General features: G+C 38.6%; 1 protein-coding gene across 4 annotated transcripts in view; it reads right to left on the reverse strand.

Moving 5' to 3' along the window:
* TRPM6 (transient receptor potential cation channel subfamily M member 6) overlaps window positions 1-16,283 on the reverse strand; it is a 146,985-nt gene that overhangs the window by 45,321 nt on the left and 85,381 nt on the right. For all 4 annotated transcript variants that reach the window (XR_010659516.1, XM_065908140.1, XM_065908139.1 and 1 more), the window contains 7 exons: window positions 16,034-16,262; window positions 13,320-13,466; window positions 8,751-8,897; window positions 5,988-6,116; window positions 4,106-4,357; window positions 568-742; window positions 249-363 (listed from right to left, as the gene is read on the reverse strand). Coding sequence is in view for 3 of the 4 variants with exons in the window: in XM_065908140.1 (XP_065764212.1) it covers window positions 249-363; window positions 568-742; window positions 4,106-4,357; window positions 5,988-6,116; window positions 8,751-8,897; window positions 13,320-13,466; window positions 16,034-16,262 (1,194 nt within the window). In the remaining variant the exon portion in view is untranslated. The remainder of the gene's footprint in view (window positions 1-248; window positions 364-567; window positions 743-4,105; window positions 4,358-5,987; window positions 6,117-8,750; window positions 8,898-13,319; window positions 13,467-16,033; window positions 16,263-16,283) is intronic.

A 16,283-nucleotide genomic window follows, 5' to 3' on the forward strand; every position in this document is an offset into this window, starting at 1 on the left:
TTCCAAATTATTGCTTAATTACAGTGTATGAGCTCTTTTAATTCTGTTTTTATTACAGTCTGTTGTTTTTTCTCTTCTCACACTCCACTACCTTCCTACCAGTATTCCCATGCCCATATTTTTAAAACCATAAAACCACAGTAATAAAGCATGATATGCATTAACACAAAGGTTACATGTGAATCTTTTAAAATACTTCACCCATTTTGATTGATACAAAATAACCATATCTGATTAAAATAACATACTTGAAGAAAGCAATCAACAGGTTCACCATGATGATATATTGCACGAAGAGGTAGACAGCTTGCAGGAATGGAGTAAGAAAAGAACCAGGAGGGCAGGATGGCTGACTTGAACAAACTGCGAAGAAAGAATTTAAAGGAATGAGAGACAAGGTGAATCACAGTCCTATGACCATGGACAAATATTTAGCATACTGACTTAGCAGAATACCACAAACTCTTGACATTTTTAAGATTCAGATGGCTGTTTTCCAGAGTGCTTTTCAACTCTGAGTGCCTACAAGGGTTTGAGTTCCACAGAGTGGCGGAGTCCTCTACATACCATCTATCTCTGAAGCATAGACTTCTCCATATATCATCCAGTATGGCTCAAATACGATATCTCGGGCGAGGGTCCAGGATGGGGGCTCCTTTGGTGAAAGGATGGCTTTACGTGCCACTCCAAAGCTCAGGAGGACGATGGCCATGATGATCACAATGTAGAACATGTTTGCTGTCTACAAAAAAGCATGGCACAGAAACAAACTCACAGACTTAGAAAATGAACTTATGGTTGCCAGCAGGGAGAGATAGTTAGGGAGTTTGGGATGGCCATGTACACACTGCTATATTTAAAATGGATAACTAACAAGGACCTACTGCATAGACCACGGAACTCTGCTCAATGTAATGTGGCAGCCTGGCTGGGAGTGGGGTTTGGGGGAGAATGGATACATGTATATGTATTGTTGAATCATTCTTCTGTCCACCTGAAACCATCACAACATTGTTCAACGCTATACCCCAATGAAAGTGAAGTGTTAGTCGCTCAGTCATGTCTGACTCTTTGTGACCGCATGGACTATAGCCCGCCAGGCTCCTCTGTCCATGGAAATCTCCAGGCAAGAATGCTGGAGTGGGTAGCAATGCCCTTCTCCAGGGGATCTTCCCAACCCAGGGACTGAACTCAGGTCTCCCTCATTACAGGCAGATTCTTTACCATCTGAGCCCCAGTACAAAATAAAAAGTTTTAAAAAAAATGGCACAGCCAGAATTTTCACATAGATTAGAAATTCAAAACAAATAAAATACCTGGAGTCATCATAATTAGACCTGCCAATAATAAGACTGTCTAGTCATTGACCAAAATACCTAGTCCATGAACAACTGGATTTCTTTTGTTTAAAACATCTTGTTTTCTCTGCACAATACATGTTTCAGGTAGCCTATGGAATAATTTAAATGTAGAGAATTTAAACAGTAGAATTTAAACAGTAGAGAATCTGTGCTTTTTTAAAGAAGTGATGAAATATGAATAGCTTTTGATTGGCTAATATCTAACTTTTCATCAGAGATTACGAAAAGAAAAAAATTAGGGTAATTCAAATTAGTAAAATGGCTCCTTATTCCCAGGATTATCTTCAGCAGTATTTAGAGTCTGAGAAAATTGCTCAGACCAAGAATGAACAATTCCAGGCTACTTAGCAAACTGAAGAATTTAAGGGGGGAAAAAAAAGATGTAAAAGCAACTATAAAATGACGTTTGTTAAATCCAGTGGTTCATTAACTCTCAGTTAGTCTTTGCAGTCAAAGTAAGCCTGATTCAACCCTCCTACAATGTTGGTGGGAATGCAAATTGGTACAGTCACTATGGAGAATAGGATGGAGGTTTTTAAAAAACTAAAAATAGAGCTTCAATATGACCCTGCAATGCCACTCCTGAGCATGTATCTGGAGAAAAACATGATCTGAAAGGATACACACAACCCAATGTTCATTGCAGCACAGTTTACAATAGCCAAGACATGGAAGCAACCTTGGGGTTTCCCAGGTGGCTCAGTGGTGAAGAATCTGCCTGCCGAGCAGGAGACATGGGTTCAATCCCTGGGTCGGGAAGATCCCCTGGAGAAGGAAATGGTGACCCACTCCAGTATTCCTGCCTGGAGAAAGCCATGGACAGAGGAGTCTGGTGGTCACAAACAGCTGGACATGACTTAATGACTAAACAGCAATAGCAACAAGAAGCAACATAAATGTCCAGTGACAGAGGAACGGTAGAAGATGTGGTGCATCTGTACTGTGGAATATTACTCAGCCAGTAAAAAGAATGAGATCATGCCATTTACAGCAACATGGATGGGCCTAGAAGTTGTCCCACTGAGTGAAGCAGGACAGACAGAGAAGGAGAAGGATCATCTGACATCCCTTATATGTGGAATCTACAAAGAAATGACACAAATGAAGTTATCACAAAACAGAAAGAGACTCACAGACTTAGGGAATGAACTTATGGTTGCCAGGGGGAAGGACGGTGGGGAGAGATAGTTAACAGAGTTTGGGATGGACATGTACACACTGCTATATTTTAAATGGATAACCAACAAGGACCTGTTGTATACCACAGGGAATTCTGCTCAACGTCTTGTGGCAGCCTGAATAGGAGGTAGTTTGGGAGAAATAGATATATGTATATGTGCGGCTGAATCCTTTCACTATTCACCTGAAACTATGACAACATTGTTTGTCAACTGGCTATACCCCAGTACAAAATAAAAAGTTTAAAAAACAAAGTAAGCCTGATTGTTTCAGTGTACAGTGGAGGACTGCTTGAGAACACATACCATATATACATGTACCATACACATGTATTATAATTTGGAAAAGCTCTTTCAAATAATTCATTTATATTACTAAATATATTAATACATCAGATTAATCTATTTGTTCACTGTGGCAGAAACTTACACCATGAATTTCCTATTAGCTTCCCTTCCATGAGGCAGGAGCCACATGACCTATTCGGGCCAATGGGCTATGGAATAATAGTGATTTGACTCATTTCCCCTTCAGAACAGTTAGAAGCTGCTCCATCCCTTTAAGAGCATGGTCCTCCATGGGATTTCCTCCATCCCTCTTATTCCCTGCCATAGGAAACCTCAGAAGCCACATAATGACACGGGTATACCCCAAGAAGGAAGGATTCGAGATCCCTCAGTCACTGGACAGAGGCCGGCCTCCATGAGCACCCATCAGTCTTTGCATCAGGGAGAAATAAACTTGTACTGAGTCACTGGGATACACTGGTTACCTCAGCAAAGATTACCGAATTAACACCAATGTCACCAAGGCCAGAGAAAATATTGCTGGTCTAAGAGAAAAGTATAAAGTAACAGAAATGTATCTTTGGTATCCTGGAGGTTCTCCTTTTACTGTCCTCTTCCTCTATCTCAACACAACTTTTCCTTCTCAACAGCTTGCCCCTTCCCTGTTAGTGAATATTCTAAAAGAAAAAGCAAAGAAGATCTTGAGGTGCTGTCCTTCATAAGTCCCGGGCAAAGTCAGCTGGACAGGGCTTAAACAAATGCACAGTGGACTCAGATGGCAGACAGAGCCAGCTGGTCCAGATTTGAATCCCGGCTCCCCAACTTACTCCTTTGGGAAATTTACTTAAACTCAATTTCCCTGAATGTAAAATGTGGATAATAGTACCCATCTCTTAAAATTGTTTTTAAGATTAAATGAGTTAATATATACAAAGTACTTAGAACAGGGTGTGGCTCATAGTAATCACTATTTAAGAGTTGGCTAAGGGTAGAGAGACAGGACAAATCAGTATTTCAGCTTACTGAGCTCAGAGACAAATACGACTCAATCCCCCATCATCTGGACCTAACCAAAAGGATAGGATGAGTATCACAGTCAACTATCCGATATGCTATCCAGGGACATTTGTTAAATATGAATTTAAGTTATACAATAAGTGGTGATGAAGTGTGTACTTCTTTAAATAATTTTAAAAGTTATAATACTATTGAATATGAACCATGAAATCAGGTAGAACTGTTAAAAGAACACCAGGTTATATGGCAGACAGTACTCACCATTTTTGCAATCATGGTCACATAGGGACCTGCATGTTGGTTCACAGCAAAGAAGTCTAGAAGCCGTGAGAACCAGAATATGATGTTGATGCAGTATATCAGTCTTCCTGCTGTGTAGAAAGGTGGGTCACCCCACCGAAAGCCAAATCCCACCAAAAACAGACCAATAGCCACAGTTTCCATTAGGTTCCAGTACTCGCTAATCCATACTTTCACCTTTTGAGTAAACTTCCCAGGTTCTGAAATACAGACCTAAAACATGACAGAAAGAAAGAAAGAAAGAAAGGGTTATAACCCAAGAGTCTCATCAATATGATCTTCAATACTTCAACTGTGCATTTACGGAGGAATTGAATCCTGCCAAACCTTAGATCATAAGGCAGCTTTGGAGATGTAAGTTATCGCTGGGGAATGAATTATTTAAACAATTCTATAGATACAGCTTAATGTGACTATTAATGCTGGTCAACTATTTAAAAACCCAACCAGAAATTTAAAAAAAGAAGGGAAGAAAGAAAAGTTTTTTCTAGATTTGATCAATCCTAAACTAACACAGGGAAACACTGAGACAATTTTAAAGCTCGACACTGCAATGGAATATAGCGGCAATGCCATTTCATGATGAATAGCCTAGTGCAAAGAAATGAAAGAATCCTATAATCTGGTCCCACTATTGCTGGTAGTGAACAGTTAGCAAATTGAAAGTGACATTAGAACTCACTATCACAAGAAATTACCCCTGCAAACAGGATGTCAGACAAATTGAAATGTCAAACAGTAAACCCATTTTTCCTGAGGCATTAAAAAGAATGGTAGAATTTAGAGAACATTTTTCTGCTGAATTATTTTCTACAATCTATAAACTCCACAATAGTAACTAGAAGGCAACATAAATATAATTACGAAGACTATATCTACATAATATACAGTATTGGTCATAATAGCTCTAGGACAAACTCAATATATGTAAATGCACAAAGGTAGAGCTACATATACAGTGATTCTAAAATAGTCTAAGCTATACTATATGTCGGAGAAGGCAATGGCACCCCACTCCAGTATTCTTGCCTGGAAAATCCCATGGACGGAGGAGCCTGGTAGGCTGCAGTCCATGGGGTCGTGAAGAGTCGGACACGACTGAGTGACTTCACTTTCACTTTTCACTTTCATGCATTGGAGAAGGAAATGGCAACCCACTCCAGTCTTCTTGCCGGGAGAATCCCAGGGACGGGGGAGCCTGGTGGGCTGCCGTCTATGGGGTCGCACAGAGTCGGACACGACTGAAGCAACTTAGTGGCAGCAGCATCAGCATACTATATGTGATTACATTATAACTGCATGGGAATATTCATTCCTTTTTTTTTTAAGTGACTCACTATAAATTAAAAATAAAAAGTTTGCTTTGTTTTGTTTCTTGGACTACTTGCCCCAGAGGGATGTTTAGTAGGAATTTTCAAAGGCTATACATGAATTCTTTACCATTGCACAACTTTAGCCACTATGTGACATGAAACCAATAATATGTAAGTAAAGTTAGACTATATGAAAAGCAATCTTATTTAAAAAAAAAAAACACTCTAGGGAAGGGAAATCTAACAGTCAGAGGGTCTAATAACAACTAGACACTATCACTCTGTGACTGATAAACACACTTAGATGTCCTCAAAAATAACTGCTTTCAAAGAGTGGCAACCAAGAGAAATTATTCGGCAACAATAAAAGGTTGAGATCATAAATTTCCCCCAATTACCCTCCTGTAGCATGCCAATTCAGGATCATTGCCCACCCCACCTCAACCTTTGACCTCTCCATTTTCACCATCCCATCCCAGAACACCTCTAGCAGAGATGTACAGAAGACAAGGGGAGAAAGGGTAACTCACCTCCCTGACTTTCTCAATGGCGTTGGTGAAGATGTAGATAATAACGAGCCACTCTTGCATGCTGGGTTGGGGCTGCATCTCCACCAACACAGTGTAAGTGAACAGCATAAGGAATGCCAAGTACACCATCTGTGAGGGGGACACGCATTCCCTGGTCATGAGTGAGTCATAGTGGAGGATCCCAAGCAGACATGGACCCAACTCAACAGAAATCACATGGACTTCAACATGATAGCAGGGAAATATAACTGGGGCCACCTTCTGATTATTGATGACCTAATATCAAGGAAGGCACAAGAATCCACAGTTCTCTATTCTATGATTCTGTGGAAGGAAAGAAGAGCACTCTTCTCAAATGCATGAAAGTGGGCAGGGTCTCATCTTGTTGGCTTCTGATCAGAATTTTCAGAACCCTGCACATTCTGGCATGGACACAGTCAGGCTAACAACAAGCCAAGAGGGAATCGCACACCTTCTCCTCCATTTAAACAGAAAACATGTATCCTAAGGATGCCAAAGGAGCAGTATTTGTAGGAGACTGTTTTCAAATATAACAAGTTGTAATGTTTATTACTGCTGAGAATTTTATTTTATGCTGATTAAAATATCCTGGTTGATAGAAAAGTATCATCTGATTGTGAATCTTTATAATTAAAGACTGTTGACGTTTTTATCTACAGCACTTAAGCACACTCAGCCTAACACATGACAGACAATCAAGAAATGTATGTTTAAGCTCTGTGTATATTAAACCTAGATTTCCAGTCTCTTCCAAGAATTAAGGCACAGTAAACACATACATATAGATACATGGTGATTAACAGCTTTGTGATCTTATCTAACATTCTCATGTCTTACAATTTCCAGAAGCAGAATAGCTACACACATTTAAAAACGTGACACATACTAAGTTCCAGCCAGAAAGCCTTTACCAATTTCTCTATCACCAACAAGGCATGAGACTTGCAGCCCTTCCAATATCTTCAGAGACCAGGCACGGTGCTAGCTGATAAGCACGCATTACAAATCCCAGATCAAAAGAGAGAAAAGTGCCTGTGTGTGTTCATTCTCATGAGAACCATATTATTTTAAACTGAACCTTATTTATCAAATCTTTTTGAGCTCTTCCTAAGTTTGATAAGTCTGCTAAGCTTAGTTCTGCATGGAGAATGGCTGAAATCACGTTTGACTATACCATATTGACATATACAATAGGTGGTATTTCAGGCAGGCATAATGCATTACCTATGAGTTAAGACACTTAATAGAGAAGCATATAAGAAAGTTAAAGTAAACTCTATACTTCTCTAGATCTGTATTTCATAGTTTTAATATGTTTGATGATCCCATAGGGACACAATTTAAATAAACTTGTACTGTCAAGCAGACGTTTTTTTTACATCGTTATCATTGGTTTCATGGTGGCCAAACACTAAAACATTGTACATATTGGTGGTATTACTTCTGACTCTTTTTTTTTCTTTCCAGGTTTTTAAAAGATATCCAAAAATGTTTACACTTTTGCTCTTTCATCATAGCATTTACAACAAGACACTTCTTTAATAAAGCACACGTAACATAACCTAGCAATGTAACAGCCATGACTAAAATGCCTGTGCTCACAGCTAATACAGTTCACTGTGGTGGGTAGATATGGTTGGCTAGTCTGTTCTTTTTCTTAGCTATTTTCATCATAGTTATTGTTGTTGTTCTATTTGCTTAGTTTGCTCCTGTCTCTAAGAGTTCATAAGCTGGAATTTTCTAAGGAAAGAAACACTTGAATACTCTACCCAATGATGTGACAATGACTGGGCTTCCCTGGTGGATCAACTGGTAAATTATCCACCTGCAATGCAGGAGACCTGGGTTTGGTCCCTGGGTTGGTTAAATTCTCTTGATGCTACTATCAGAGTCTCTGGGATTTTGTTGCATATTCACAAAAATGGTAAAACCTGAATCATCTGAATGAGATTTTCTTTTTGAAAACATAAAAGTTATTTGGACCTATGTACTTATTTAATAAGTATATGAAACAAGTGTGTGATTGGGCAAGGAAATATTTTGAAATATAACACATTTAGATAAATATCCTCTTATAATGACTTCAACTGTTTTAGAAATATACAACCTTGACCATAAGCAATTTAACTATAGATAAGCATTAGAAAAATAAATACTATTAAATAAATGTAAAAAGCACTCAATACATTTAGTGTACAGTTATTGCGTTCTCTATCTCTCCATCCATGACAGATTTAGTATTTGATACAGTTCTTCTAAAATTTGTGTTGTTCTCCATATATTTATAAGTATTTGCTACTGAAGACAACAACAACAAAAAACACTTGCATTTTTAGTCTATATTACACAACATTCCTACAAAGAAAAAAAATCAATTCAACTACTGACATTTTTGCTCAAGATGGGAAATGAATCCAACCCCATCACTTAATTCTACAACCACTATTATTCATTTTATTGTTCCACAAAGTTTCAAATGTTTAGTTCCAGCTGTGCTCACTGTAAGCACTCAGAAGAAGAAAAAAATGCTTGTGCTTTCACCCCCCAAAAGTAGGAGAGACCTGCCCTCACCTTTTCTCACCTCCCTCCAATCTTCTTTCCTACTTCCTTTGCCAGGCCTCCCACTTTTTCTAAAAACTACGTTTTTATTACAAGTTGGTAAATTAGGCATGTCACTATCAACATTATCATTAGCAATTAACCATCCTGAATACTATATATAATTTTTTAAATGAGACCAACCGTATAAAACCAAAACTTGACAATTGGAGCATTGTAGAACTCATAGACTTTCCTGGTCCAAGGAAGGGTTTGGGGCCCACTCTTTAAATCAAAGTGCTGACTTTCATCTGTTTTCTCATCAGGTCCCCTTTCCAAATCACGGTCTTTCTGTAAAATGAACAAATAATTGTTTATTGTCAGATCTTTAACTAAAATACTAACATTTTAAAATATCTAAAATATTATATATTTCATAAATATAATAAATATATTAGAAATTAATTGGGCACCCACCTGCCAAATTACAATCTTAGTCTTGAACAGAAGAAAAACTACATGTATTCTATCTATCTTTGACAGGGTAAAGAGAACAGGGCATTTCTGAAAAGCAAGTTGAGTCTCCCATAATCAAATTTACTCAAACTAAGAGTAGTTCCAAGCATTTTAAAATGGTCCCTCTTCCTGTTCTTTTTAATCTTTATCAGTAATTTTGGAACCTAAGGATATTCATATAAATAAAGTACTTATGAAATCAATTAAGTAGAGAATAGAATTGTTTCCATATAAAAGGAGGACAAAATGGATGGAGACTGGTGATACATCTTTCCCAAGTCACAGGGAAGTCAGGCTCAGTGTTAGTCTAAGAATTCCAACTTTGACAGCTTCTCTACTCATTAATAACAGAGGTTCTTTACCTGAAGTTCATGGACTCTGAGCTTATGGAGTTCTTTGCACCTGCTGCAATTATATGCAAGCATTTGTGTTTTACATGCATTTTCTAGGGAAAGCATTTTCCATCAGTTTCTCAAAAGTTATGTGTCAGCCTAAAGGGGTTAACAGTTGTCAGTGGTGAGAAATGAGTATCTGTGTGACAAGGAAGTGGTTGCATGAATGTGACTAACAGAGGTGTCTGCTCAGAAGAGCCATGAGAGAGAAAAAAAGAAAGAGAAAGGGAAAAGCACTTGCAACCTGGTTACTTTTGAAAAGAGGAAATTTAGGGATGAAAAAGCAAAAGATGTATCATCCTACTTCACAGATGTCTACATGATTTTAATCTTTTAACAGGAAATGTATTACTTCTGTAAATTATGAAAGTCATATTAAATGAAAAGAAAGGAACGTTCTACGGTGCCTCTCAGACTAGCCTATTTCTTAAAACCTATCCACAAAAGATGTCTCTCGAACACCAGACTTGCATGACTACCAAGACTTTCCAAGCCAAGGGATGAATCAAGTTTTGCCTGAATTATCCATGTAATAGCAAGAAAATTTAAATTTTGAGGCCTCAAGCCTCTAGATGGGTTTTCTCAGAGCCTGATTTATAGCTCTGTTATTCATGTCACTTTGGACAGTGGAATCAGAGACGTGATTTAGAAGTACAGGAACTGAGCCAGTTACTAACAGAGTTGAACCAGCCTAGAGTTAAAATGGCTTAGATCTGGTTTCCTTTGATTGAGGAAACCAGATCTGAAAGAGACACGTGCACCCCAATGTTCATCGCAGCACTGTTTATAATAGCCAGGACATGGAAGCAACCTAGATGCCCATCAGCAGATGAATGGATAAGGAAGCTGTGGTACATATACACCATGGAATATTACTCAGCCATTAAAAAGAATTCATTTGAATCAGTTCTAATGAGATGGATGAAACTGGAGGCCATTATACAGAGTGAAGTAAGCCAGAAAGATAAAAAACATTACAGCATACTAACACATATATATGGAATTTAGAAAGATGGTAATGTTAACCCTATATGCAAAACAGAAAAAGAGACACAGAAGTACAGAACAGACTTTTGAACTGTGTGGGAGAAGGTGAGGGTGGGATGTTTCAAAAGAACAGCATGTATATTATCTATGGTGAAACAGATCACCAGCCCAGGTGAGATGCACGAGACGAGTGCTCGGGCCTGGTGCACTGGGAGGACCCAGAGGAATCGGGTGGAGAGGGAGGTGGGAGGGGGGATCGGGATGGGGAATACGTGTAACTCTATGGCTGATTCATGTCAATGCATGACAAAACCCACTGAAATGTTGTGAAGTAAAAATAAAATTAAAAAAAAAATGGCTTAGAACTATGGCTTAGAACTGATTTTAAAAGTCATCATATACTATGATTTTAATGACATCAGTACCACTTCAGAAAGACTCCAGAAAGCTATTTAAGTAATGACCTTGTTGTTAAATAACTTCTCTTATTATTATATTATAAAACATTAATTGAGGGCTTCCCTGGTAGCTCAGTGGTAAAGAATCCACCTGCCAATGGAGAAGACACAGGTTCAATCCCTGATCCGGGAAGATCCCACATGCTGCGTAGCAAATAAACCGTGCGCCACAGCTACTGAAGCCCCTGTGCCCTAGAGCCCGTCCTCCACAACAAGAGAGTAGCCCCCACTTGCTGCAACTAGAGAAAAGCCCACACATCAATGAAGACCAAGCACAGCCAAAATAAAATTATTTTAAAAAACACTAACTGAGCCTATCTCTGAGTTAAATTCAAGGACCAAATACCACGACATGTATATGAAGTTCTTGATGTTGTAGCTGATTATGATATCAAATAAAATACACAAGAGCATCTGCCAAGAGTTGTGGCTGGAAAGCAGAGTGCTGGAAAAACACCTGTGTTGGAAAGATTGCTCAAGCATGAATATTTCCACCAAGATTTGAGGAGATGATGACATGTTCTCCAGTTAGGGTGATTCAGAGTGAAGTCTCTTTAAATGTGGCCTGGTTTAAAGATAGTTCTTGGCCATGTGCGCTTACCAGAGAGAAAGATTCTGCAGCTTTAAAGCATGAAATAGAACTCCAAATGAGAAAAACAGTGAAAGAAGGCTGTACTGTTAGCCTTGAGACCATATAAAATCAAACATGTGCATGTGAATGTCTCACATATAAAGATTGCCTTCCATTTCTAATCAGGTTAGGCCAGCACTACATTTCTTTTCTTTCCTTAAAAAAAAAAAAAAAAAATGAAATGGTCTAAACTTAGTTCTTGCCTGGAGAATCCCAGGGACGGGGGAGCCTGGTGGGCTGCCGTCTATGAGGTTGCACAGAGTCGGACACAACTGAAGTGACTTAGCAGCAGCAGCAATAGTAAACATATAATCTAACCAGTACAATCACAATTATGACAACTTGCAAAGCCCAGTTTTGCAACAGAGAATTTCTCACACACTCTATAGAGGTCAGAATATACCTGCCATCTTGTACTCTGAGAACCCCAAACAGAACTATCAGGCTTAGAAAAGAAGGGAAGAGAGGGGAGGAGGGATAGAAGAGGAACACACATACCCAAAGAGTCATGATAGTCAAAATATTTAATAACTCATCTGGTTAACTGATCTGGCATTATCAATCAGAATGGATGCTCAACCAATCACAACAGATGCCAGCCATACAAACTATAATTAATTCTTTTCATTTAACATTTATCAAAGATGTTTTCAACATTATAACAAATACCTCATAAGTACAAAAGCCCATCAGACAAGACACTAGCTAAAGAAGTAGACTCATTGAAGTATTAAGTACCAGAAAAGATGTTCACTACACTTCACAGTCCGTCTAGTCAAAGGTATGGTTTTTCCAGTAGTCACGTAATGATGTGAGAGCTGAACCATAAAGAAAGCTGAGCACTGAAGAATTCATGCTTTTGAACCGTGGTGTTGGAGAAGACTCTTGAGAGTCCCTTGGACAGCAAGGAGATCCAACCAGTCCACCCTAAAGGAAACCAGTCCTGAATATTCATTGGAAGATGAAGCTGAAACTCTAATATTTTAGCTACCTGATACGAAGAACTGACTCATTTGAAAAGACCCTGATGCTGGGAAAGATTGAAGGTGGGAGGAGAAGGGGATGACGGAGAATGAGATGGTTGGATGGCATCACCAACTCAATGGACATGAGTTTGAGTAAACTCCCGGAGTTGGTGATGGACAAGGAGGCCTGGCGTGCTGCAGTCCATGGGGTCACAAAGAGTCGGAAATGACTGAGTGACTGAACTGAACTGAATATCTCATAGTAAATGGCAACTTCATCAGCAATGATCCAATTTTGAAACATAAAATTCAAAAAACTGGATGTGCAGACAGCATGTTGGAGGCTCTTCAGCAAAGATGGGTTGCAAGAGAACCAGCTCAAGTTACCCATGAAAGAGTACACATTTGGGAATTCAAGTAAAACTATCCAAACTCACTGCATATAACAAGTGAAAAAACTGTGGCATGAAACAGTGAATATCAGCACAAATTCTAAACCAGCATTTTATAAAATATTTTGAAGGCTGTGAGGCATCCCTTATTATAGCTTTCGAGAAACAATAAGTCTGTTTGTTCCACTAGTCACAAAGGAAGATGAAATATTAAGCAGCTTCCTAGATATAATAGAGTCTTGATTTTGGCAGAAATAGGGTATTTTGCCTAGTCATATATGGAGGTTAATCAGAACTATCAAACATAGTATACCTGACCATACCATAACGTGATTAAGACTGTTAGTTTGTTTATAAATAAGCTATGTGTCTGTGTATATTTGTGTGCAGTCCAGGTCATGAAAACTTAGTTCACCATGATATCATACTAACCTGATAAGAACTTTCTTTGGGAGTGCAGGCGTTCTGGTCACCATTATACCATGTAAAGTCCTGGGACTGTGGGACGTGCGACATCTCCGCTTTGCTTTTAAACTCCAATGTCAAAATGGCAGGTGGGAAAAGAATACTGATGATGATCTTCAAAAGAGGAGAACAAAGCAGGTAGTGAGGGTTATACAAGACACACATACGATCCAAATAAAGTCAAGATTTGGGTGTATAGGAAACGTCAGATCCATCCCCAATTAAGTGGCTACCCTGACTGTATACATATTTTCTGACTTAAGAATTCCAATACCAGAAGCGTCTCCCTCAGAAATACTCATGAATCCAAGCATATGTATAGGGATGTTCACTGCAAGGCTATCTGTAATGGCAAAAAAATTAGTGTCAACAGAAATGTCCAACTAAGCAACTGAGCATAAAAATACATCTATAGAAGGATGGCTGATGTGGAAGAACCTAACAGTAGGATTCAGTCAGCCCATCATATATGTGGGCTTTGCATCCACAGATGCAACTAACTGTGGATTAAAAATATTTTTTAAAAAAGAATTCAGACACTTCCAAAAAGCAAACTTGAATTTGGAGCACTCTGTCCCTGGCGGCTCAGACAGTAAAGAATCCGCCTGCAATGCAGAAGACTTGGGTTCAAACCCTGAGTCGAAAAGATCCCCTAGAGAAGGAAACAGCAACCCATTCTTGCCTGGAAATCCCAAGGACAAGTGGGCTGCAGTCCACGGGGTTGTAAAAGAGTCACAACTTAGCGACTAAACAACAACAGCTAGCAGGAAGCTGCTGTATATCATGGGGAGCCCAACCTGGCACTCGGGGATGACGTAGAGAAGTGGAATGGCGTGGGGTGGGGGGAGGTTTAAGAGGGAGGGGGTTCACATTAATGTGTGGCAAAGACCACCACAACACTGTAGAGCAATTATCCTCCAATTAAAAAAAGAAAACTAGAGGCAAGGCACTGAGAAGTCTTCTTTTTCAATGAGCATATTGCTTGAATAATTCTTTCAAGCCACTAAGTAGTTATTATCACATAAAACAGTATAAAATTTATTTATATTTTAAACAAGAATGTAAAAACATACCAAGTTCCTCTGTTTACATCCATCTCCCATCACACATATATTTTCTCTGCCAGTAAAACCCACAGAAGGTATAACTCCAGACATCCAAAGTTTTCACTCTATTGCTATCATTCATGAATTTATTTATAGTCTATTCAACTTGTATGGCCTTTCAGGGTAAAGAGCTTGGATTTACTCAGGTTTATGAGAATCACCTTGGTGAACATTATCTCGAGCTAAAATTAAGCCCAAGTATTCTGGGGTTCAGTGAATGAAAATAAGATTACCCTGACTCTATACCATTTATGATTAAATAAACTAAAGTCATGCCCTTGTCAATTTCTTTTTTTTTTTTTCATGCTGAAATGACTTTGTGTTGTTTTGTTTTAAAGCCTGATCTCCTGTGGAAGTTCTCTGGACTTGTCCCAGTTTTGGTAGGGATTGGTTTGGTTGTGTGTTTGTTTTCTTTTCAGATGTTGAACCCAAAATACATGCAATCTTCTAGGTCTGGAAACATCATAGTTATCAAACTAAATGATAATATTGCACTAATTAATTCCTAATCTACTTTCTGAAAAGCTCCACATTCTGTTGCCGTTGACCACTGCAGAACAATCAGCTCATGAAACAGTGTTCAATGACACCAATATCCCATTTCCAAGGAAGGGTTTGGAGACTATTCCCTAAAAGCATTTACATGAGCTTTCCTTTCCACATAAAACTCTATAAGGTCTTCCTCCAGTCTTCATCCACTTGGAACTAGTCATTTTACAATTATTTATGGAAGTGTTCCCAAAACTTACAAGCCAAGCACTGATAAATTAGGATCCAGGCATGGAGAGCAATATGGTTTGCTGCAAGTCAGAGATTTTAAGTAGCTAATTCAGTCTTCTTTGTCAGCTCACCATGTTTGGGGGAAAAACATTTAGTCTTGCTTCACTTAAGTCTCTTTGTTGACATAAAAGTAAAGTATACAAGGAGCAGAAAGTTATTACGTTCTCAGGAATAAGGGTTTCTAATTTCTAATTCAAGATGAAAGATAAGGCTAAACTATAATGGAATACGAAAATTTGGATATAGTGGTGTGAACAAATGTGTTTGAGGACAGCTTTATACAACAGTCATTTATTTCTTGAAACATTACATTAGATGAGCACAACCAATTGCTATTTAGTCTATATAGTCTATATTATAGTCTATAGTCTACACAACCAATTGCTAATTTTATTTAGTTTATCATGGGTTAGCATCCTTAAACTGAGAAAATTTTCAGTAAATTTTCATTTACTTCTGTTATAATGATCAGGGCAGTGGTGAATACTAATAATGAAATCTTACTTAGGTCTGTACATGCTTCTAACTTCTAGCCACTTTCTCATGAGTATGCCTTTGCAATGGACTGGGCTGGCACAATTACGCCCATTTTTTAAAAGAAACCATAGGAGTGGGAGATAAAGTAGTTGTCAGAGGTTCCAATGTGAAGATCTCTGCTCATCTGTGAGAATCAAAAATAGTATTAATAATTGGTTTTCCTGAAAGTACTCTTCTGGAACAAGGGACAAATAAAGAGTACAGACCTCCAGACTAAACTATTAATAACATTAAACTCTATAAAGCAAGTAGATATACCTTTAACCAAGAGTTTTTCCTCATTTTCAGACGCCCCATCCACATATCAGTTAGTAGCATTTGGGTACAAGTATGTGAAACAAAGGGCCTCAACCCTCCAGAAACAGCCAGCTTCAAACAGGTAGAATTGCTCCAGTTCTTGAGTTCGTAGGTCAACAGTTTCATGGCCATTCTTTCGTTCTGTTTGAAGGCCTTCTCCAACACATCCAGGGCAAGCTGGCCAAACTGTCTGCAATGACACGGTGGTGAG

This window comes from Muntiacus reevesi, chromosome 17 (assembly GCF_963930625.1).
Source record: "Muntiacus reevesi chromosome 17, mMunRee1.1, whole genome shotgun sequence".
NCBI classification, from domain to species: Eukaryota; Metazoa; Chordata; class Mammalia; order Artiodactyla; family Cervidae; genus Muntiacus; species Muntiacus reevesi.